Here is a 24,663-nt window from a genome sequence, read left to right on the forward strand (position 1 = left end):
TTACACACACTGTTGGAGAGATTTATAAAGAATGAATTTGTGTTTATGAATTATACAGACTGCAAGTGTTTAATAATGAAAATAACGACATGGTTCTTGTCTCTGTCAATAGAGTAAGAAACAATGGTAACTTTAACCACATTTAACAGTACATTAGCAACATGCTAACGAAACATTTAGAAAGACAATTTACAAATATCACTAAAAATATCATGATATCATGGATCATGTCAGTTATTATTGCTCCATCTGCCATTTTTCGCTATTGTCCTTGCTTGCTTACCTGCATAAAGTCTGATGATTCAGCTGTGCTGCTCCAGACGTTAATACTGGCTTGTCTAATGCCTTGAACATTGGCTGGCATATGCAAAAGTTGGGGGCATACATATTAATGATCCCGACTGGTGTGTCACAGTTGGTGTTATGTTGAGATTCGCCTGTTCTTCAGAGGTCTTTTGCAAAAATCTAATTTACGTAAGGAGGAAACAATGGTGTTTGAGACTGTATGTGTATGTGATTTCCATGTACAGAACTCTATTCTTTAAAATTATTCAACTATGCAGAAGTAAATTCAATTTTCAATTCTAGGGCACCTTTAAGCAGGACAAATCATGCTGGAACTACAGCTTCACATACTGATTGGTGTGCTAGCTGTCAATGGCTTGATATATCAAAAAGCTTTTAAAAAAACGTATTGGCTTAAAGATCTGAGTCTAATGGAAACAATCCATTAAATGCACTGGAAGTAATTAGAAAATAATTTAGAAACTTTTAAATTGAAACCAAGGTGTTAGGGCTGGGAGATATACCAGCAGACATGGTTAACCATAGAAATTAGTCAAGCAGTAGAGATTTTGTGGTTAGCTATTGGGGTTAGACTCACGTGACATTGTAGTAAGCCAAGAACTTTTTTTTTAAATTATGTTAGTAGGCTAGTAGCAATATTGGTTGCAATTGGTGTTGAAAATTTAATTAAATGGTTAAATTAAACTGTATTATTTAATATAATTTAAATGTAATTAAAAATAACTAGATTGTCATACATATTGGTAGCAAGAAGAAAATGACAGATTTTGATTGCTCACCCCTACAAAGTGTGTATGTGAGTTGACATAAGTTAGGGCATTTCCATGACCACAAATGTAGTCAACTTAAGCATAATCTGTGTAAAACATCATTTAAACACTGTTACAGTATGAGACTGATTAATTTGAATATAGTAGAAACACATTTTACAAGTTACCACACATGTGCGGTGGTTATTTTTGTAATGGGAATCACAGACTAAATTAGAATTTACATACAGATTTTATTATTTATTGAAAATCTCATTAAATTTTTCCCCTCTTTCTCAAAGGCTCAACTGCAGAGGACAGTAAAGCTGCTCATCATGATTACACAGCGACCAGCCGCAGATTGAAGGACAAATTAAAACAGGAGTGTGAGCGAATATTGGTTGGTAATTCACAGAGGGGTCATCAGAAATACCTAAACGATATTTACACTGATCTATATGTGGTGGAGAATGAGACTGGAGGAATAGTCAGTGAGCACGAGGTGAGACAGATCGAATTCAAACGATTTGATGCCAAGGACACACCGATCCAGTGCAAAAATATTTTTAAAGTCAATAATGGTCGACGAAACAGAAAAGTGCTGACGTTGGGCATTGCAGGGATAGGAAAAACAGTGTCCGTCAATAAATTAATCCTTGACTGGGCTGAAGGGAAAGAAAATCAGGATATTGCCTTAATTTTCCCTCTTCCGTTCCGTCAGCTAAATTTGATCAGAAATAATTTCAGTCTAATGGGACTGCTTCACAAATACTTTTTTGATGATCCTAAAGAACTGCCCTCTCTTCCTGAAGGTGATGGTAAAATCTTGTTCATCTTTGATGGGCTGGATGAATGTCGCTTCCCTTTGAGCTTTATACAGGCTGAAAAATTTACAGATGTTCACAAAGAAACAACAGTGAGTAACATAGTTACAAACCTGATCAAGAGACATCTTGTTCCCTCTGCTCTCGTCTGGATCACATCCAGACCAGCAGCAGCCAGTCTGATTCCCCGAAACTACATTGATCAGGTGACCGAAGTGCGTGGATTTAATGATGAACAGAAAGAGCAATACTTTAACAGAAACAGCAGTTCTGAGGTTGCTGGAAACATCCTCCGTCATATAAGGAAATCCAGGAGCCTGTACATCATGTGCCACATCCCCGTCTTCTGCTGGATCTCTCTCACTGTTCTTAAGCCTCTACTGGCTCAAGTGAGTAATGACAAGACACCAGCAACTCTAACAGGGATGTACACAAACTTCTTACTTACTCAGCAGCAACAGATGAAAGCAAAATACAGTTATGACCCTGAACCTAAAGCCAATGCCATGTCTTTTGATCAGGTTATTCTGAAGCTTGGGAAACTGGCCTTTGAACAGCTGGAGAAAGGAAATCTGATTTTCTACAAAGAAGATCTTGAGGAATGTGGACTAAATGTCAATGAAGAGATGATATTCTCTGGGTTATGCACTCAGATCTTTCAGGAGGAAAAGGCTATTTCAGCAAGAAACGTTTACAGCTTCATACATCTCAGCATCCAGGAATTCCTTGCTGCTCTTTATGTGTTTTTGATTAGCCAAGAAAAGAAAATGAACCAGTTTCTTGAAACCTGGAGAGAACAACTTAATTGGTATTTCTCCAAAAAGCCACTGTTTAAACTTCATAAGGCTGCAATAAACAAGGCTTTACAAAGCAAGAACGGACACCTGGACCTTTTCCTCCGGTTCCTTCTGGGTCTCTCACAGGAGTCCAGTCAGAGTGACCTGAAGGAACTACTGCCAAAACTGGAACTGAAAACAGAGAATGTTAAAGACACTGTTGACTATATCAAACAAACAATAGAGAAGGAGAAATCAGTAGAGAGGACCATCAATCTCTTCCACTGTCTGAGTGAGCTGAAAGATGACTTTGTGGAGGAAATCCAGAAGAATCTTAGCTCAGGAAATCTTTCAGCAGAGAATCTCTCCTCTGCTCAGTGGTCTGGTCTGGTGTTTGTGCTCCTCATGTCAGAAGAGACACAAGAAACGTTTGAACTGCACAAATACAGAAGATCTGATGAAGCACTGATAAAACTGCTGCCAGTGATAAAAAATACCAGAAGAGCACTGTGAGGATCTTCTTTGCATTGATGTACACTTTCAGTTTTTTGTAATTGGGCCTTCATTTTACATGGATGGCTTTTTGGACTACACTGTTCAGAAAAATGAATAAATGTAATGTGTGTGATATAAATACTGGTTTAATGTTTTATGAAGAGAAAATTGTTTTAGCTTTGCTTACATCACTACAGTCAAAGGTTTTGTGAAGCTCTAGATTATAAATGCTACAAAATAAGCATTACTGTTGCCATTTGTTTTGTTCTTTACACAGGCTACAGTGCTGTAATCTCACTGCTCAGTCCTGTGAAAGTTTGTCTTTAGTTTTACAATCATCAAACTCTCTCCTGAGAGAGCTGGACCTGAGTAACAATGACCTGCAGGATTCTGGAGTGAAGCTTCTTTCTGATGGACTGAAGAATCCAAACTGTCAGCTGGAGATAATGAGGTGAATGGTTTAACAATAATTAACTATTATATATTCAGAAACGGACCTAACCAATAAGCCAAGTGGGCCGCTTAGGAAATCAGGGGGCCCCATCTGATTTGGTGAAATATACAATATATACTTACAAAAGTAAAAGAACTGGTATTTGCTTAGGGCCATGGCTATAATAATGCTATAACAATAAATGATTTTGTCACAGAATGTGACATCTGCTCTCAATGGAATGCCAGAACAAGAGACAAAACATGAATGTGATATTTTTGCAAATTTATACAGAAGTATGAGCAATGTTGACTGCATAAGTCTAAGAAAAAAATATTGTTTTGGGTCGGGGATAAAAATTGATAAATTGAAATTTGCAAGTCGTAAAATGCTTTGATTTCATGCATGGTTTTCTTCTGACAGCACTGAACAAACTAGCAGTGCCATCTAGTGGCTCAGCCAGGGTCCAAAATTATCACCACACACCCAAATGGTGATTAAATGAAACAATGTTACTTGTTGTAATGAAGGGTCAGTGGAGAGTGGATCCATTTGCAGTTTTTATTAAGAACACAACAGGGCAAAGACAGTACCGTGGTCGGGGACAGGCAAGGGGTCGAGGCTGGCAGCAATAATCAGAGTCGGGTCACAGGCAATGGTCGTGGCAGGCAGCAAGCAAACAAAGTTCAGAGTCCAGGCAGTAATCAGGGCAGGCGGCAACGGATCAAGCAGGGTAAAACAGTCCAGGTAATAACAGGGAATCAGTCCACAGAAATAACGGTCAGAAATGATCACCTTAGCAAATTAAGACTTCGCGAGGTATGAGAGCAGGAGCGCGTCTTAAATAGTGTGTGTGTGATATGGTGCAGGTGCATGTGTAATCAGTCCCAGGAATGAGGGCCTATGGGAATTGGAGCCTCATTCATGACACTTGTCAGTTGGCTGGAAAATTATGAATTCTAACAATGCATAGTTGAGAGAATAGGATATGTCTTAGTATGAATATCAAATTATGAAGGTTGTAATGTAATCATATAAATTCTGCTTCATGTTTCATAGTGAAGCATGGTACTGTATTCATTTACATGTGTGCAACTGATCTTGTGTTTCCAGTGTTTCAGATCAGCTCAGTTCACAGTAAATCAGTGGTATCAAACTCAGCTCCTGTGCTCCTATGATCAGCAGTGTCACAGGCTAACCTAAACCAGACATTTAAATATAAAAATATAATGTCTATTGTTTAGACGGTATCACATTATTTTGCAGTAGGCTAAAACATATTTGCACTAAATCATATCATATTTACACCTAAGCAGATGTTCACAAACAAGCTACACAAGCAGTGTCATAAGCTAACCAAACTGAGCTAAATATATTACAAATCAGACTGAAGTACTTTAAGTCTTTGGTTCTTTTAATGATGATTTTGGCTCACATTTAAAAAAAACCCGCAAATTTACTATGTCAAAAAATTAGAATACTTCATAAGATCAATAAAAAAAGTTCTTAAATTGGCTTCACCTGACAATCTTCTCAAGCCTGTGGTCATTCCTTTCACTTGTACACCTTTTCCTACCACACTTTTCCTTCCAGTCAGCTTACCATGAATATGCTCTGGCACAGCACTCTGCGAACAACCAGCTCTTCCAGCAATGACCCTCTGTGGCTTACCCTCATTGTAGAGGGTCTTGATGATCGTCTTCTGGACAACTGTCAAGTCAGCAGACTTCCCCATGACTGCTGTTGGGATTACTGACCTAAACCCAGTATTTATACCCTGAGAATGGTCATTTAATAGAACTTGAAATGAAATATTCTAATAATTTGAGATAAATAAATTGTTTTTTTTTTTGTTTTTTTGTTTTTTGATGAGCAGCAAGCTGTAATCATCAAAATGAAAACAAAAAAGTCTAGAAATATTTTACTTTATGTCTAATAAATCTAGAACATTTTTAAGTTTTACTTTTTGAATTAAATTACAGAAAAAAAATAACTTTCATGATATACTAATTTATTGACATGCACCTGTATATCCTCGTCAGGCTCAATTCGCTGTTCAAAATGCAATTGTTCGTCATCTGAGTTGCAATCTAGGGCCTCTTTACCAAAGTAGCGTGCTATCCTCAAAACGCAATGAACGTTCAGTGAATCTGATGTGGAAATTTTGTTTTTGTGGCATTGACTGGGGGCATGTGCAATGCATATATTTCAGCCAAACTATTGACCATGTGAATGGCGCCGGTGATGTGGCAGTCTCAGCTCATTAAAGATAATGATGTGAGCAAGAAAAGACTGTACATCGCATTGGTTTGAAATGGATTACATAAACTGAGGATATTTGTTTTTGATTTGACTTCATTTGAAAGTAGACATATCTCTTGTGTCTGTGTGGCAAGAATTTGCTGAGTTTCAGTTCATTTTCAGATGCATTTCAGAATGTACTTCACTTAGAGACATCAGATCGCGCATCATGTTTTTTTCTTTATTTTGCGAAAAGAAAAACATTTCGTTTTTTGTGAGTGTACCCAAATAAAAGTAGACACTTAACAGTGTCAAATGATGTATAACACTGGTATGTATGACCAAATTCCACCAAGTATTTTGAGTGTCTTTCACAATAATAAGAAAAAAAGCAACGTGGTATCACAGGCGCGACCACCAACCCCTGAGAGTTAAAATAACATTCACTCTTATTTGTATGACTCTGTTAATGTTTCTTCTCTAAATGTAAATATATTTAATTCAAAGCAATGATATTTGAAAAAAAAAAAAGTAATCACTTGAAATTACTGCTGGTTACTCCAATAAAAGGCTAAATAGGTATTAAATGTTCAAACAGCAATTTCTATAATACAAGTAAGTACAAATGTGTCTGATGACTTAAATATGTTTGGAAATAGAAATTAATTGTTACTTTAGACTGAATCTAGAGAAAGTAACAGCTGCATATACAAACTCCACAGGTCAGTGTGTGATTGTCATGTCTGATTGCCAAACCAATGTCATGTGGACTGTTGCTCTGTGTCTTTGTAGATTGTCTGGCTGTATGGTGACAGAGGATGGCTGTGGTCATGTGTCTTCAGCTCTGAGTTCAAACCCTTCACACCTGAGAGAGCTGGATCTGAGCTACAATAATCCAGGAGATTTAGGAGTCAAGCTGCTCACTGATAAACTTAACCATCCAAACTACAGACTGGATAAACTCAAGTATGTAGAGCAGGAATAATTTTGATTAAAAAAAACTCCAAAAACAGCATTACTGTCTTTACATATTAAAAAACAGTAAAAAAAAAAAACAAAACAAAAAAACAGCTTTCTCAAAGTCCTTGTGGCAGTGTTCTGAACTCATAAAGTCCAAACTTGATGTGAATTGGTTGAGGTATCACACTTCTGTCTCAGTGGGTGTAGTTGCATTGGCTTTAATTCCAGGTGTGGTTTCCACTGTGTGCAGTTTTCTGGATGAATAAAAGGACATATAGGACAAAAGGTGAAAAGGGAACAAGAGTGTTGTATTTTCAAATCTGTTAAAGGATTATTAGGCTGCATAAATTAGGTCAGCTGGAACCGGGAACACTTCCTATAACACCAGATGTACTCGTTACATCAGAAGAAGAATGGCATCTAGGGTAATATTAGTCTTTCTGTTTATCCCGAGGTTTACCGTAGTCTACCGTAGTCAACCGGATCCGGGCCGTATCCAGGTGAGACCAAGGGCCTGCGCCTTGACATGACCACAGCGCAGCCCTGAAGTATCAGCAGAGATTGACTAGATCATCCACTGTGAAGGCCTCATCAACACGACAACCAGTGGCACAGTTCCTCAACAACCATCCATACCGGCGTGATGAATATGATCCTCAACTGGATGCATTGTTAATTTTGGCAGCCATTTTTGATTTAGTCTTAGTCTTTATCTTCAGATGAAAATGCTCCTTAGTTTTGGTCACATTTTAGTCATTTTAGTCTTTCATATTTTAGTCTAGTTTTAGTTGACGAAAAGTCATCACATTTTTGTCAAGTCTTAGTCATTACCTTTAGTCAAACTATAGTTGCCAACATTAATTTTGATAGCTATTTTATATGTAGTCTTTAAGCAAAATAGTCATTATAATTTTTCTCTTTAGACCAATTAATTCAAGCTTATGAAATCAAGGTAACAGACTGTATTGACATTGCACTCTTAGCAGTAGCAATTGTACATATTCTCTTTCAGTGGTTCTGAAACTTTCTAGAGTGTCGTACCCCCTGAGGGATTTAACATCCTTCTGTGTACCCTCTCTTTTCCACTTAGACTGCAGTTACACTTTTCCATTAAGGGACAATATTTTTTCCTTTATAAATACCTTTGTAAAATAAATAATGCCTTAAATAATTTTTTTTTTTTTTTAAATTATTAAATACAATGATGATAAAAACGAAGTGATACTTTTAAATATTACATTAAAACTGCCAGTAGGTGACGGTAAGTCACTGTTTTATGAGTGAATCATCGAGTCATTCATTCTTTCAGTATCAAAACTAGCGGCTGTATTTATGAATGGATTACTGTATCATTGACGATTCGTTCAAAGTCGCAGATTCGTTCACGAAACACAGCTTGTGTGCTGCAGTTCTGCTGTGGCTTTCGTTGCAAAATAGAGCAAAAATACTTACAATACTGACAATACAGTATTTACTAATCACTTAATATCACCCTTTTGTTTGTTGAACTGTTGTATAAAATCAATATTCGGGATATTATATATTATATTCGGGCAATATTCTTGCTGGTATAATATGATCAACATTAAAAACAGTAACTCGCAGAAGGGTATGTTTTTTGTATCGAAGAGAGTTTAAATCTTAAATCTACATGCAGTCTGTGTCTATATTGTTCTTCATGCTAGTAAGTGCTAAATCCCCACTTTCACAAAGGTAACGTTATATTGTCGAGAACAGCACTAATGTAGCGCGATGCTGGCTTGTGTGGGTGCAGTCAGTTTTGACCGCAAAAGATGAGGTAATTTGATTGAATGTCGTGTATATACGACATTTTACCTGCTAGAAATACATGTTAAGTTTTCATGTTATTTTAAGATGGAGAAGAATAAAATGAATGGCACTTTTCGCGTCAGTTTGAGAACCACTGCTGGATATCAGTCTGCACTTTGGTCCCAGATTTAGTCATTAAACGAGTAGCGCAATATAGACACATTAATTTAAGTAGAAATCTCAAATGAAGAGCGATGAACTCCAGTTTACTTGTCTATGTTTTCAGATCATCCGTGCTTCTTCAGTGTAGAGAGGGCTTGTGTGCATGGTTGCCAGATAGCAAAGATTAAGTAAAATGTGTTCTATTAACAGAAAAGCTCTGATAGGGGGTTTAAATTATGGAAATCTGGCAGCCCGTAAGCGTGACGTGACCGCTCCTAAAGACAGTCTGTAATGTTTTGTCTCCTTTATTCGACAAAAACAAAAAGTGATTTCAAAAGAGTGATTTTGGTCAAGTGTTTAGTCTTTTAGACACATTTCAGTCTTTTTTCATCAACGATGTTGCACATATAGTTTTAGTCACGTTGTCGTTAAATGAAATTGGTGTCGTCTCTCATCGTCTCGTCTTAGTCATGGAAGAAAAGGTCGTCAACTAACATTTTTCGTCATAGTTTTCGTTAACGAAATTAACACTGACTGGATGGAACTGAAATAAATACTCTGAATGTTGCAATCCTATCGGACTTATGATAGCAGCCTGTATCATAACAAAGCACTGTTTGCCAGAGGAGAACCGCCCCCCGACTAAGCCTGGTTTGTCCCAAGGTTTTTTTCTCCATTTTAACATCTATTTGCCACCTGTTTGCCACATGATGTCACCTGTTGGAGTTTGGGTTACTTGCCGCTGTCGCCTTTGGCTTGCTTAGTTGGGGACACTTGACATTTGATATTCAACAGTGCTTTGATCTGCCTGCATTGACTCTATTCTTTAAGAGCTGCTGTGCAGCCAAAAATATATACCAGTTATCAATGTAAAGCTGCTTTGACAATTTACATTGTAAAATGCGCTAATAAACTCAATCTCCCATTGGTAAGGGTGAACCTCTGACCTTCCAATTATAAATAATGGCATGACGGTTCTGCTCTTTGACACTGTGTTTCCGGGCAATTTCTGCAGCTGTGCTCAGGTCTCTTCTCAGTGCAGAGACAAACTCGTGATGGCTGACCACCCTATCGTCACAAAGGACGTGCTGAAACATGATGTCGATTGGCAGCCTCGGGATACGCCCAAACATAAGATAAAATGGGGCAAACCCGGTCGTTTCATGTACAGTGCAGTTATAACTGAATGTTAATGTCCTTAGAAGCTGTGGCCACCTTGCCTTGGATTTAACTAGGAGAGCTCTTATCATATTCCCCAAAGTCCTGTTAAAACGTTCTGCTAACCCGTTACCCATAAGTATGGGTATGGTATGGTGTGGTGTGTGATTTTTGAACACCAGCCATCTCAAGTAGGTTCTTAATGATTTTGCTTTCAAAGTTCGCACACTGGTCTGAATGTATTCTCTTTGGAAATCCGTAAATGCAAAAGAAGTCATTCCAAAGGTGACGGGCAACTTGTTTGGCAGACTGGTTTTGATGGGGGAAGGCATGTGCCATCTTAGAGAAATGATCTGTTACTACTAGAACATCAACAACTTTCCCTGAAATCTGTTCAGCACTCCAAAAATCAAAACATATGAGCTCCATCGGCTCAGAGGTTCGAATGTGCTCAAGGGGCGCACAAGCATCTGGCTCTGGAGTTTTCCCGACAACACTTCTCTGGCAGTTTTTTACATAAAGCTTCACATCCTTGCTCATCCCTGGCCAAAAGAATCTTTCATCTGCAAGGGAGAGAGTTCTTGCACTCCCCTGGTGTCCGGAAGCATCATGAACACCACAGAGAACATCATGCTTCAGAGAATCAGGTACAACATACTGAAAAAGCTTCCTATTCATCAGCCAATCCTTCTTCACTCTGTACAGCACATGGTTACGAATCTTTTGCTTTTTCCAGTGCTTCAAAAGGTTTGTTACAGAGCTAGGTTCCTTTGCTCTCTCTCATTTTTTAAAGCACGTTTGTGTCTGAGAACATAGTTGATGACTCTGCCGACTATGTTGTCCTGCTCTTGGAGACTAGCGAGTCTAGAAAACGGGATTGCAACAGATGGATCTTCAACAGGGAGTTAGAGTGATGTTGGACTGGCTATGGATAAAGGACTAACTCCATTGCAGTGAGCACCCAATGCAGCAGAAACTTCAGCAGCATCAAAAGATCTGGGACATGAGTCGTTCACATTATCCTGCAGCTCTTTCTCAGTTTCACCTTCACTGGCAGCCTGCACATTCTGACAGTTGACACGAAAGGCATCTTGCACAGTACTGGTAACAACACCATTGACTTCATCCAAGAGAGAAATGTATGGTTCTTTCAACAGACGATGGCTGACACAAGACTTAACAAAGGGCTCTCTGCTCAAAGCATCTGCAACAACGTTCTTCGTGCCTGGCACATACTTCAGGTCAAAGTCATATGCAGCGAGCTTCGCCACCCATCGCTGTTCACACGTGTCCAATCTAGGTTTGGTTAGAATATAGGTCAAAGGAAGTCATTTGACGTGCTCATGAACCTAGTCGCACTCGAGTAGAGCTCCGTATGTTTGGCCCCTTTTTGCTGATTTTTTCGTTTTATTTTAAGTTTACTTAATTAATAATACTATTTCTGATGGCTTACAATCGGAAGCAGCAGGAGATATCTCCAACGGCTTCTCCGATTAAGAAGAAATCCAAGCCACCAACCACGGGTGACATGGTAGACAAGATGGCGAATACTGTTGCGCACTTTGAGGACATTCTAAGAACTGAGTTGACGGCGATGCGGAACGAATTCGCCTCTCACATGTCAGTTGTTCAGTCGCTATGCTCCAAACTGGATCTTCTTACAGGGGAGATGAGAGAACAAAAGAAAGTGGTCGCAGATCACGATAAGCGAGTAGCCGCGTAGTCTAATGTTTACTTCTGAACTTACAGTTACTAAAAGGTTGATGGTAGACTCAACTGGTCTTGTTTTCAAATTTGTATTTTGTCTTATTACGCAGTAATTCTGTTCGATACCTATGACTGACCTTAATATTCTCAGTTGTAATATCAATGGCCTAAATGGCCCACACAAACGTACAGGTTTTCTGGATTTTCTGCGAAGAAGAAAGATTGATATAGTGTTAGTTCAAGAATCCCATCTGAAAGAGGAGGATGTACGCAGGTGTATTAATAAGTTTTATGAAGTGGTATCTCATTCATCTTCGGATGCTAAAACCAAGGGGGTCCTAATATTAGTGCGGAGGACTTTAAATATTACTATTTTAGACAAAGGTTGTGATACAGACGGTAGAATAACACATATAAAAACAATAGTGGAGAATAGAAATATTGTATTTATTTCAGTTTATGCCCCTTGTACCCCGGACCCTACTTTTTTCTCTGTTTTGTCTACTTATCTTTTAAAATGTTCAGATTTTGAAATTGTATTGGGTGCAGACACAAATTCTGTAATGTCGCATATCCTAGATAGATCTGGACCAAAGGAATCACACTCTCAAGCCGTCTGTTCTGACAAACTTAGGAAATGTATAATCTCATCTTCATTGGTGGATAGTTGGCGTTTATTAAATCCTTCTGCCAAGTCTTTCACTTTCTTTTCTGCTACTCATAAATCCTATTCGCGAATTGACTATATTTTCATTTCTACTTCTTTATCTTCAGCTGTTCGTGATGCCGATATCTGTTCCTTATCTTTGTCAGATCATGATGGAAATTTGTGCAGATTATCTTTGATCCCTCGGCCATCTCGTGCAACTAGATGGCGATTTAACCCTAAATTGTTTTTGTAGCCAATTCAGAAATAAATTTGCTGAGTTTATTGAAATTAACCAAGGCTCAATGGATGATCCACGAACACTTTGGAATGCAGTTAAAGGATTCATAAGGAATAACTCAATTTCGTATGCCTCTTTCCTTCAGAAAAACCGACATAAAAAGATAGTTGAACTGGAATCACAGCTCCAGAATCTGACTAGAGACAATCAACGTTGTTTCTCAGACAATACTCTCAGCAAAATTATGGCGGTTAGGTCTGAACTTAATTCATTACTGAGATCCAGGGCAGAATTCCTGATTCAAAGATGCAGGCAGAATTACTATTTTCAAGGAAGTAGACCAAGCCACCTTTTAGCTCTAAGAATACGCAACAGTGAAAAGTTTGCTAATATTTCAGCAGTGAAATCCCAATCCGGGCTCATTATGACAGACCCCAAAGACATTAATATTTCTTTTCATTCTTTTTACTCTAACCTCTATACTTCTTCTGCTGTTGGTGACCCTGACTCTTTTGCAATTTTTCTTTCCAACCTTGATTTACCTAGGCTGTCGGATTCAGATTCAGATTATCTGGCTGAACCGATTACTCTTCAGGAGCTGGAGTCAGCAATCCGATCTATGAACAAGGGGAAATCCCCAGGTTTAAATGGTATTCCAGTCGAATTGTGTACTACTTTTTGGTCGGATTTAGGCCCCCTCATGTTAGATATGATAAATTTTTCAGTTACTCAAGGCTCATTTCACCCATCTATTAATATAGCTGTTATTTCTTTCTTGTTAAAAAAAGATAAAGATCCGACTTCCTGTTCTAGTTACCGGCCACTTTCTTTGATAGGGACTGATGTTAAATTTTATGCTAAGGTACTATCTCGTCATCTAGAGAAATTTATGAACAGGCTAGTTCATCATGACCAAACAGGGTTCATTAAATCTCGCTCAGCTTCGGATAACTTACACAGGCTATATCATATTATTTAATTTATCTAATAGTTTGTCCTCCCCTTGTGCAGTATTATCTCTAGATGCAATGAAAGCTTTCAACCAGCTAGAATGGAACTATTTATGGGCGGTTCTACAGCATATGGGTCTAGGATCGAGTTACATAAACATGATAAAAGTTCTGTACGCCAATCCAGCAGCCTCTGTTCTCACAGGTTCTGTTTGCTCTAACCCATTCTTTATACATCGAGGTACTCGTCAGGGTTGCCCGCTTTCTCCTCTGTTATGTGCCTTATCCTTGGAACCCTTAGCTCAAGCGGTCCGTCAATCTGAAATTATTTCTCCCATAATTATAAGGAATACTCATCATCATATTCTTTATTCGCTGATGATATTTTATTGCTTTTGGATAAGCCGTCACATTCTATTCCTCATGTATTGAATTTATTTGACCATTTTGGATCTCTCTCTGGGTTTAAAATTAATTGGAGTAAGTCATGTCTACTTCCCCTCAATTCTAAATTTGATCCCATTTCCCTTTCTGCATCTATTCCATTGGTTCAAAACTTAAAGTAGTTAGGGATAGATATTTTTCCTTCCATGCAAGAAATTCTTTCAAAAAACTATAATAGTATTCTAGCCAAAATATCCTCAGATTTGGAAAATTGGTCTCGTCTTCCTACTTCTTTTCAGGCTCGTATATCGGTGATCAAAATGAATGTTCTCCCACGTATTAACTTCTTTTCTTCCATGATTCCTCTCGCTCCACCAGTTGGCTACTGGAACAAACTTGATGCATGTGTTTCACGGTATATATGGGATGGGAAACGTCCTCGTATTAAACTGTCTACCTTACAGCGAAGTAGATTACATGGAGGTCTTTCTTTCCCTAATTTTAGACTGTATGCTCAAGCCTTTTCCCTCCGCCCATTATCAGTTTGGTTTGACCCTGATGCTTCAGTATCTTGGAGAGCAATTGAGGAATCTATTGTTTATCCATATAAATTGAAGCATCTAGTTTTTTCAGTGGTTCTGCTTAGGCAGTGTAAGTCTAGGTTTGGTCCTATTGTAACCCATCTCCTCTCCACATGGAGGGATGTTGAAAGACGTTTACAACTAGTTACAATATGGCATAAGCATTCGCCAATCTTCCACAACAAAAATCTTTTGTCAGGCAATACTCCATTCCATTGTTCGCAATGGACTCATCATAAAGTAAACACTCTGGAAGATATCTATGATGATAATGGTTTACAATCCTTCCAGAATCTCAAAAATCAATATAATCTGCCAGGCACTTCCTTTTTTATGTATTTACAAATTAGATCGGCCCTACGGGCATACGGGGTGCCCTGGGATTCTCAACTTCCTATTCACCCTTTGTGCAACCTAATCCTTCCCTCTGAGGAATTTCCCTCTTCTGCTTCAGTCATCTATCTTTTTCTACTTGAGCATTCATACAAACCTTTATCTATTACAACTGTTTGGGCTAAGGATCTTAATGAGGATGTGCATGTTTTATTTTCGGATCAGATATGGGGAATGTTTAAAATGTCTTCTAAAAACCCTAACCACCAAATGATTCATTGGAAATTGCTGCATAGGGTCTACTTGACTCCAATGAAACGTTTTCATATGAATTTGTCAACCTCTCCTAAGTGCAATCTCTGTTCACAAGGATCTTTAGGCACTTTTTTGAATTTTTTCTGGGAGTGCCCCTCTCTCTTTTCTTTTTGGACTCAGCTCTCACAGGACCTCTCTTATTTGTTGGGCACTGAGATAAGTTTGACTTCACGCCATTTTTTTATGAATGACTTTTGGGACCTCACCTTGTCCGTCCAACAAAGATGTTTACTGCTAGCTGCTCTCACTGCAGCAAAAAAGTTGCTAGTCAACCGTTGGAATCCTCCTCACACAATGGACAGACGAACCTGGGCGGTATATTTGTTGGACATTATCTTGATGGAACTCTCAACTTCTCGCATACATGGATCTAATGTGAAAACTGTCAATTTATGGCATTCATCTTTTAATATTGTGTCATCTTTTCTAAAATCTTTGTCAAAATTATTTTATTGTATTTTATGTATTAATATTACTTAATTCATTTTTATTATTATTATTTATTTTACTTTATGTATTTTATTATTTTTCTTTTCTACCCTTAAGTCTACCAGGGGGTGGGATGGGTTGGGATGGGTTTTAAATTTGCACAGTTGCTTTTTGTTTTATACTACTGTTCACAGAAGAAAATTCAATAAACAGTTGTTAACAAAAAAGAATATAGGTCAAAGGGTTATTATTAGACCATGCTGTGAAATGTCTCCCTTTTAGGCGTGAGAAAACCAGCTCTAGTCGGTCAAGAGCTACCTGCTCACAAAGAGCAAAAACCATTAAATCGTAGCAGAGAAGGCTAGTGAAATTCTCAATACCGAAGATGGACATCATCGTCCTCATAAAGGTTGCTGGACTGTTGGTCAAGCTGGCCCTGAGGTAGACGATTATACTTGTGAAGCCCGAAAGGAGAGGAAAAGGTGGTGTACTTCTTATGCTCTTCAAACAAGGAAACATTATAAAAGCCAAAAGGTAAGTCCATAGTTGAAAAGAAAACATTGCCTCTCAGGGCTGCAAGTGCATCTGCTTGGTGTGGGAGTGGGTGGGCGTCCTTTACTGTCTTCGCATTCAGCCATCTAAAATCTGTACAAATATGAAGGTCGCCATTCTTTTCCCACACCAAAACTAATGGAGATGCATATTCACTCTGAGATTTCCTTATAATGCCTTTCACTTCAATCTCATTCAAGACAGTGCATAGCTTTTCATAGTGGCAGGGGGCTACACGTCGATAAGGGAGTCGAAATGGCTTCTCATCCACCAAGTGAATTTTGTGGACCAAGTCAGTGGCTTCCCCACAGTCCATTTTTCCACGAGAGAAGGTCAACTCATACTTCTCAATGAGATTCTCAGAAGTTTATCCTTTCACTCATCTGACACTTCACAAGCATCCAAATCCAAATCTTGCAGGCCTAACTTATCAAGCACATTTGTCCTCTCATCACTGGTCCGCACATGACTCGCTGGACTCACAGCACATTGAACATTACTCTTCAGGGTCTCAGGAGTAGACAACTCTTCAACAGCTATACAAGTGAAAACATCCACAATCTTTGTGTTTTTCTTAAGAATGATTGCTTTGTCTGTAGTGTTCATTATTTTGAATGGCACCCATCTACTTCTCCACATAGGTGTGATGACTCTCCCTATGATCACATTCCTTGGATGGCATTTACACAGGGTTGGCTCAACAATGACTGTGCTCCCCACAGAAACAGCTGTTGACTCAGAAAGCTGAGCCCAAGCAAGATGCTTATGGTGTGGTTCTAGAGTTATTTTCTCCTTCAACTTAGCTGTGCCCACCTTGTCAGAAATGTCTTTTCCATTCCATTGTTCCATATTTGAAAGAAGAGACAGGAATTGGTGACATTCAATATCATCAGAGTTAGCTGGGCTGGACACAAGTCTCCAGTATCCGTCAGTTTCCTTCATTTTTTGAATCAGCCACTTGATAGCGTTGCTACCCAGGATCAAATCGTCAGTCTGACCTGGAACGACTAAAACTGGAACAACCATCTTACAGACATAAACTTAGATTTGAAATTCATACATCACTTTTGTGGTAACACGTTGTCCACCACAATCAATTACGACTTGTCACCAGACCAAGCTCAATTTAAAATAGAACATTGGTCTGGGGAGTCTGTATGTATTTTCTACTGCACAAGAGGCGTGATCAACGAGCATTATTCACGCAATTGGATAGTCCTTGAACCAATCAGATCAACGATCCAGGTGACGTACTTTGCAGAGCGACGCAAAAATTCCAGACAGGTTTAGTTTGTATTGGTTTGTAGAATTGATCAGCGGTTTGCAGAAGCAGCAATGGCATTGAGCGATTTTTGTAGGTTGTGCAAAAAAAAAAAACATGAAAGTGAGTGGTATTTACACCCACTTGAGCGATTTGTTTGCTAAACTAAAGAAGTCATTCACCATCGTCGAGAGGTTAAAAGGAATTGGATTGACGGTCGTGCTTGCCGTCACTTCTCTATCGTCATCGTGTTATACCCGCCAATAGTGAGCAAGGTGGATAAGCCAGTCTGTGATTTGTTCCCGCAAAAGTGTAACAGAAGCAGTAGAAATGAATGTACGGGTTTCCAGACTGAGTTGCCGGGCGACATCCAATCGCCGGCAGATCAGGCTGAGTTTACCCAGTCTAAATTATGACAACATCATTGGCAGGGAGCTTTTGTAAATCTGGCTTGTGCTGCAATAAGCAACGTTCAGCAGCTTCACTTAACATGCATGCCATGGAGCCACTGTTAACCATAGCTTTCAGTTGAAGGTCGCCCCATACTGTCGCAGGAGTGTAAAACAGACTATCAATTCTTTGTACTCTGTGCATGTTCTGAAAGATGACAGTTTTTCCAGCAGGCTCAACAGAATTAGAAAGACTATAAACTGAGGTAGGATGATTCATACAACACTGGTTTGGAGGAATATTCTCATGATCTACACTGTCCTCCCTTGAGTGTAGATCTTCTTCTTTTTTCCAGCCCTTGAGAAGACAGAGATTTTACTCTCTCAGGAAAAACAAAGCGTGAGCGGTCAGGAGGTTGACACTGGAAGCACAACTTTTTGTCACGACAATGCGTGAGGCCAGAATGATCAGGGCTCGAACAGGCAGTGCATGGCAGGTCATTAAGTCCTTTTATTCAAGGCAGACTTACATTGGGTGTTGACTTGGCTCTTTGCTGGTGGACTCCTTTAACAGGACTTTTTCCAACAGGCTCATGACTCACTCTAATGCAGGAGCTTCCAAAGACTTAGACTGCTGGACATCAGAAGTAGACGGAAGTGCTGCTGTCGACAGTTCCACTTCAGTTCTGTTCACAGGAATTCTAGTGGGCGCTGCATGTCTCACTGTAGATACAAGACTGGTCTCGGAGTGATATTCATTCAAAATATCTTGAACTTCTCGCACAGACCATGCATAAATTGTTTTAGATCGAAAAGTGATGGCAAGCTCTTTACAAGGGCAGCATCTGATGAACATGCAGGTTACCTCTGTACCTGGACAATCCAACACTTTACCCTGCTCTTTCAAACATTCTGCAGCAACGTCAACTGCACGGTTTAACCTGAGCCAGTACTCATAAGCATCCTCATCTGGTCTGGGTAAGGTGGTATAAAAGTCAGCCAGCAGGAGAGGAGAGCAGGGAGAAGCTTCAAAGTGTTTCCTGAGAATACTAAAGATAGCATCAGGGTTCTGCACAATGTCAATTTCACTGTTCCTTATGCCAAACTTGACCACATCTCCTGCTTTGCCTCTAAGATCAAAATTTCCTCCGCTTGTTGCTCTTTTTTCAAGTTATTATGTTTTATGTAATCTCTCATGATATCAATCCATTCACTTAAGTCAACAGTATCAGAAACTTCACCTCTGAAGCTAGGAGGTTCTTTCACAGTTCTGGAAATGGACAACTGGCTTTGTAGTAGGTCCAGCATTCGTAAAGCTGATCCATCTGCTGTCACATTTTTGGAGGTACTACATACTCAACTTGTGTCAACTGTGTGTGTTGGGCTGAGTCTGGTGACAATACTGTCAGCGATTTGCTGACCGACTTGGCTGATTATGTCTGTCATTGCAGTGATTACATCTGGGGGCTGTGCGTTAGGGAATGGGGTAGACGAAAACGCACCTTGTGGCTCTACTGAAGCATCGGATTCATGATTAGTGGTTGAGCCCTCACAAACTAATGGATCTGAATTGGAAGCATGACTGTCTATGAGCACACGTGCATCGCTTTGTACATCGGGCACGCTGAACTGTAATGACTGTGGTACTTTCAATAAACCCCATCCTCTACCTTTACTTCCACAGACTGGAGTGTTATAGTTAGCAAAACCACTCATAGTGAATATCAGTACGCATAAACAATTATTAAAATAGATAGAAGAGGAAAAAAAGAATTCTAGGAAGTGCTGTTGAAAGCAAACTGTCCTTTTGTGAATTTGTGATTTAGAGACAGTGGATACAGGCAGTGAGACAGAGCGCAACAGGTCATATCACTATAAGAAATGCATGGGAGGGGAATGTATTCAGGGACGGGTAAACTAATTCTTAGACATGGTTAAAAATAATTCATGTTTTTTTTCTTTGTTTGTTTAGCATAACCTGATGCTGATTACATTACCCTCCATAGTAGTTTTTATAGTAATATGACCTGTTGCGCCCTTCTCACTACCTGTATCCATTTTTGTGTCCTTAAACTTTCGTGTTTTGGAGTCGACAGTGTTACGTGTAGTGGTTACAGAGACCAGCTGTTCACGGAGATCCACAATAAACAGGCATTTATTGACAACAAGGGAGAAGGTACAACCAAAACACATGTAGAATAACATTAAGAACAGACAAGGAGTGAAGAGAGTGAGTCCATTATATAGGCAGTGCTGATGAGGGAGTCCAGGTGCAGGTGATCCGTGATGATGGGGAGAAGACGAGGGAAGTGAGTGCGGGTGTGGAAACAGGAGGATCATGGGAAATGGAGTCCAGGAGACATGGGAACTGTGACAGACAGCTTATAAAAACTTAGTTCTGGGGGGTTTTTTTAGCTTGTTTGCTGTACACCTGGTCACATAAACAGCTTTTAGACATTGTTCTGTTTTTTGTAATAAGTCAGAAATGACAAAGAGGCAGCCTCACACTATACAAAGTGAATGGAGACGGTTGGATTGTTTCCCCCCCCGGTGGGCGTGGTTTTCAGATTATACTAAATACGATCTGTCTCTATGCAACTCTGCTGATTACATGTATCTGCTGATGTATATATATATATATATATATATATATATATATATATATATATGATCTGTCTAATAATGTCTAAAATATAATAATTCTCTATTTACAAAGCTGTTATAAAAATGTATGGAATATTATATTAATAGATATTAGATTAATAAAATAGCCTTTAGCAGCATGGACGTGACTTTGTCTCTGGCTGTAAGCAGATTTAAGTCGACAGTCCACTGTGTGCAACTGCAAACTGTGCTGTACACAACAGACCCATTGATAACTTTATTCCCATTCATCTGGAGAGCCACTGTGTTTACTGATTAACTGTGACACTGTGTGTGTTTTTTTTAGTGTGGATCATGGAGGAGAGATCAGGATTACAGCAGGAGTACGCAAATGTATGTACACACACACACACACACACACACACTAGTTGGTTGTTTGGTAACAGACCTGAGAGTTGAGTGTTGAACTCAAGATGAGATGAGATTTGTAAGAATCCTAAATCAAGTTATGATTTACTTCTGAAATATTAATTTGTGAAAAATCCTAAATTAACTTGTCAGAGATCGGAACCAAATACTTAAGATAGAAAGTTTCTGTAAAAATATTTTTTGTAGATTAAAAGATCAGATTCATAATTCCTGTTTTATCTCCATCAGATTACCATCAGTTCACTCTGGATCCAAACACAGTGAATAAACACCTCCGTCTGTCTGAGAGGAACAGAGTGATTACTAACACTCTTACAGTTCAGTCGTATCCTGATCATCCAGACAGATTTGATGTTCCTCAGGTGTTGTGTAGAGAGAGTGTGAGTGATCGACGCTGTTACTGGGAGATTGAGTGGAGAGGTGGTGTGGATCTATCAGTGTCATATAAGAGCATCAGCAGGAAGGGATGGGGTAATGAGTGTGTGTTTGGATATAATGATCAGTCCTGGTGTTTGATCTGCTCTTCCTCCAGATACTCATTCAGACACAATAAGATAGAGACTGAACTCCCTGTAAAGTCCATCAGGCATAGAATAGGAGTGTATGTGGATCACAGTGCAGGAACTCTGTCCTTCTACAGCGTCTCTAGAGACACAATGAGCCTCATCCACACAGTCCAGACCACATTCACTCAACCGCTCTATCCTGGGATTAGGGTTGTTTATGGATCGGTGAAACTGTGTTGATGAATCAGAAAAGACTGTAGAGAGATTCTACCCATAATGCTTTGAGCTCATTTATGAGGACACAGGCTCATGAACCTAATTGTTTAAAAAACATACTAAACGGATTGTGTAGGGGGATAGAATATACAGTTTGTACAGTATAAAAAACATTACGCCGATGGAGAGTCCCTGTAAACCACATATACTGTACAAGTATGTGTGTGTGTGTCTGTTCTTTTCTCAGTCTCTACATATTCTGATGTAAATCAGTTTTTATTGTCATATCAATCTCTATTATTACTGTCAAAATTACCTTTCAGCTGAAAGTGTTTTTCACAAACATGATTCATGAAGAACATGTCATTATATTTGTTTCATTCTCACCCATGTACTTTAAATGTTTGTTTTATTATTTTAATGGGGCATGATGAATTATTCATGTATTATTGTATAATACTTTGATTGTTTTCCATAGAAGATTACTTGTGTCAATAAATATCCCTGAACTCCAGATACTTTTATCTTTCACTGTGTTTTGAACATGACAGAGTGTTTAACATTTCAATAATACATGCTTTGTAGTAAATGTCATTTTATTATATTTTGTAAATTGTAAAGGCTGGTATCACTGGGATCACATGATCAGACCAACCTTTCATTTTTCTGGATCCCAAACGAGTGTGATAATGTGTTTAAATTAAAGTGTTTTTACTAATTGACCCTTTGCTGTGAGTTTGATTGACAAGCGATCTAACCAATCATAACGGTGAATCCGCCGTTTTGTCCGACAAAGCAGTCAGGAGCATAGACATTATAATAAACACTAGATGCCCTATTGGCTGCTGGTCTGTATGTCAACGGCGCCGCCATATTGTGCGGGGCAACGTTCCCATAACGCTCATAACTGGAATTGAGAAAAATGCCTGCTTTGTGTGCTGCTTGGGGCTGTACAAATCGCTGCACAATTGAAAACAGGTCTCAAGAAAATGACCTATTACAGGTAAGACTGAACATTTGTTTCTGGTTGTATTTTGTCATTATATAATTATATTAATAGTAGTTGGCCACCGGAGTCAGCCAGACTACAAAAGTTAGCGATGTTGCTAGTGAGCTGTGAAAGTAGAGATATGAGTTTACATGATTTCTAAAATAGTTTTAGCTTATATCTTATTTTATAAACAAATTTGCTGAAGTTTAAATATGCCCTAGAATCAAAAATTGAATTTACCTTGGCATAATTGAATAACAAGAGTTCAGTACATGGAAAAGACATACATTGGGTTTCAAACTGCATTGCTTTCTCCTTCTTATATAAATCTCATTTGTTTAAAAGACCTCCGGAAAACAGGCAAATCTCAACATAACACAGACTGTTACGTAACACTCGGGATCATTAATATGTATGACCCCAATATTTGCATATGTCAGCCCAGCCCATGCCAGCGGGGACAGGGAGCGCGAGATTTAAAGGGGCCGCAGCCTGAATCGGTGCATAGTTAATGAAGCCCCAAAATAGGCAGTTAAAAAAAATATTTAAAAAAAGCTATGAGGTATTTAAAAAAAGCTAAAAGGTATTTTGAGCTGAAACTTCACAGACACATTCAGGGGACACCTTAGACTTATATTACATCTTGTGAAAGAACGTTCTAGGGCACCTTTAAAACCGACTTTTATGACAAGTAACTTTCGTTTTGGCTAGGTGACTGATAATTGTGAATCTTACTGTAATGTTAGTTAGTTGGCTAGCTTTTCACACAAAGACAAAGAGTTGAGGAGAAGTGCGAAGTAGCTATAAGAAGGGAAGTTTCCCGACTCATCAACAAAGAGTAGGTTTGTCATTAATAGATTATTTAATAGTTTGCCATTAAATGGTGATTTGTTCATATTTTTATTTCCTTTTTAGCCCATTGTAACCAGGGCTACACAAGCCTCAAGGAAATCTGAGGAGAGCTTGTCAGTGCAGTGTTCTCACCATTTCCAAGAGACTGATCCTCCTCTGCCTAATGCTGGGAGTATCTGATCTAGTTAAATCCAGAACTGCTGTGAGCATTATAGCCCTGTTCATATTCAAACCTCTTTGAAAATGAAATTTTGATGAAAACAAATAGAAAATTTGTCATAATTTTCTCCCTCTAATTCCATCACAGATGAGTATGACTTTCATTGTTTATCTGAACTTTACAACCTTCCTGGGACCCACCATCCTCACTTTAGAGCCTTGTCCAGATCCTGATCCACCCTCAGAACTCAATCAAAGATGAATGCTAACCTCAGCCCAAAAGAAGGCGTAGAATGAAGAAACCATCCTCCGCACACTGAGGCCATCCCAGGGCCTCATCCCAAGATGGCCACCACTCAAGAGCCTAGTCTCAAGATGGCCGCCACTATGCATGAGCCCTCAGCCAAGATGGCCGCCGCCACACCTGAAACCTCAGTCAAGTTGGCCACTTCACTTGTGCCTGCCATGGCGCCCCGAAGCTTCTGAGCCACCCGACCCGCCCTAGAGACTTCCTGTCCTGCCAAAGACTATCCTTTTTTTTCATATACATCTTGGGTGGCCTTAAGATGAATACATTATCAGCAAATTTTCATTTTTGGTTGAACTATTCCTTAAAGGGGTGGTTCAATGTGATTTCACTTTTTTTTTACTTTACTTAGTGTGTAATGTTGCTGCTTGAGCATAAACAGTATCTGCAAAGTTACAGTGCTGAAAGTACTGTTATACTAGAATTATACTATATGCTATTATCAATATATTATTATGATATTATATTATTGTACTTATACTATTATATAATTGTACTATTCATTACTATTTTATTTGCTGTATACTGTTTGTATTAAAGAAATAAAAGAATGTACAAAGTGTTTGGATTCTGCCGTTACATATTAAACAAACAATACAAATGCTTGCACGCTTCTTTCAATCATGAAATGCATCGAAATGATTAATGTTGGGAAACTTAAATTGGTAGATTAAGCTCTCTATTTGTGATCGATTGTACTTTTGTGGAATAAATCACAAAAACTCTGCTGTATGCACTGCTTTGATAGAGACTAAAGTGAAAGTTGTTTTACACTATGAAGCCATTTGAAGCGTCTGCCTTTCAAATGCTCTTAATTTAAATATTGTGCGGGAAACAGAAATCCGATCAGTTATCCAGATACAGAGGCCACTTTAATGTGATCAAATATAAACACACTGTGTCCTGATTAGCTAATGATCTGATCTGCTTGATCGGA

At 38.8% G+C, this 24,663-nt stretch overlaps 1 protein-coding gene across 1 annotated transcript in view; it reads left to right on the forward strand.

The window, feature by feature from the left end:
- LOC137024720 (NLR family CARD domain-containing protein 3-like) overlaps positions 1-22,088 on the forward strand; it is a 65,497-nt gene extending 43,409 nt beyond the window's left edge. The window contains exons 5-9 of the mRNA XM_067392567.1: positions 1,358-3,164; positions 3,428-3,601; positions 6,617-6,790; positions 20,613-20,659; positions 20,924-22,088. Coding sequence (XP_067248668.1) covers positions 1,358-3,164; positions 3,428-3,601; positions 6,617-6,790; positions 20,613-20,659; positions 20,924-21,441 — 2,720 coding nt within the window. The 3' untranslated portion in view covers positions 21,442-22,088. The remainder of the gene's footprint in view (positions 1-1,357; positions 3,165-3,427; positions 3,602-6,616; positions 6,791-20,612; positions 20,660-20,923) is intronic.
- The last annotated feature ends 2,575 nt before the right edge of the window (positions 22,089-24,663 follow it).

This window comes from Chanodichthys erythropterus, chromosome 8 (assembly GCF_024489055.1).
Source record: "Chanodichthys erythropterus isolate Z2021 chromosome 8, ASM2448905v1, whole genome shotgun sequence".
In the NCBI taxonomy this organism is placed as follows: domain Eukaryota; kingdom Metazoa; phylum Chordata; class Actinopteri; order Cypriniformes; family Xenocyprididae; genus Chanodichthys; species Chanodichthys erythropterus.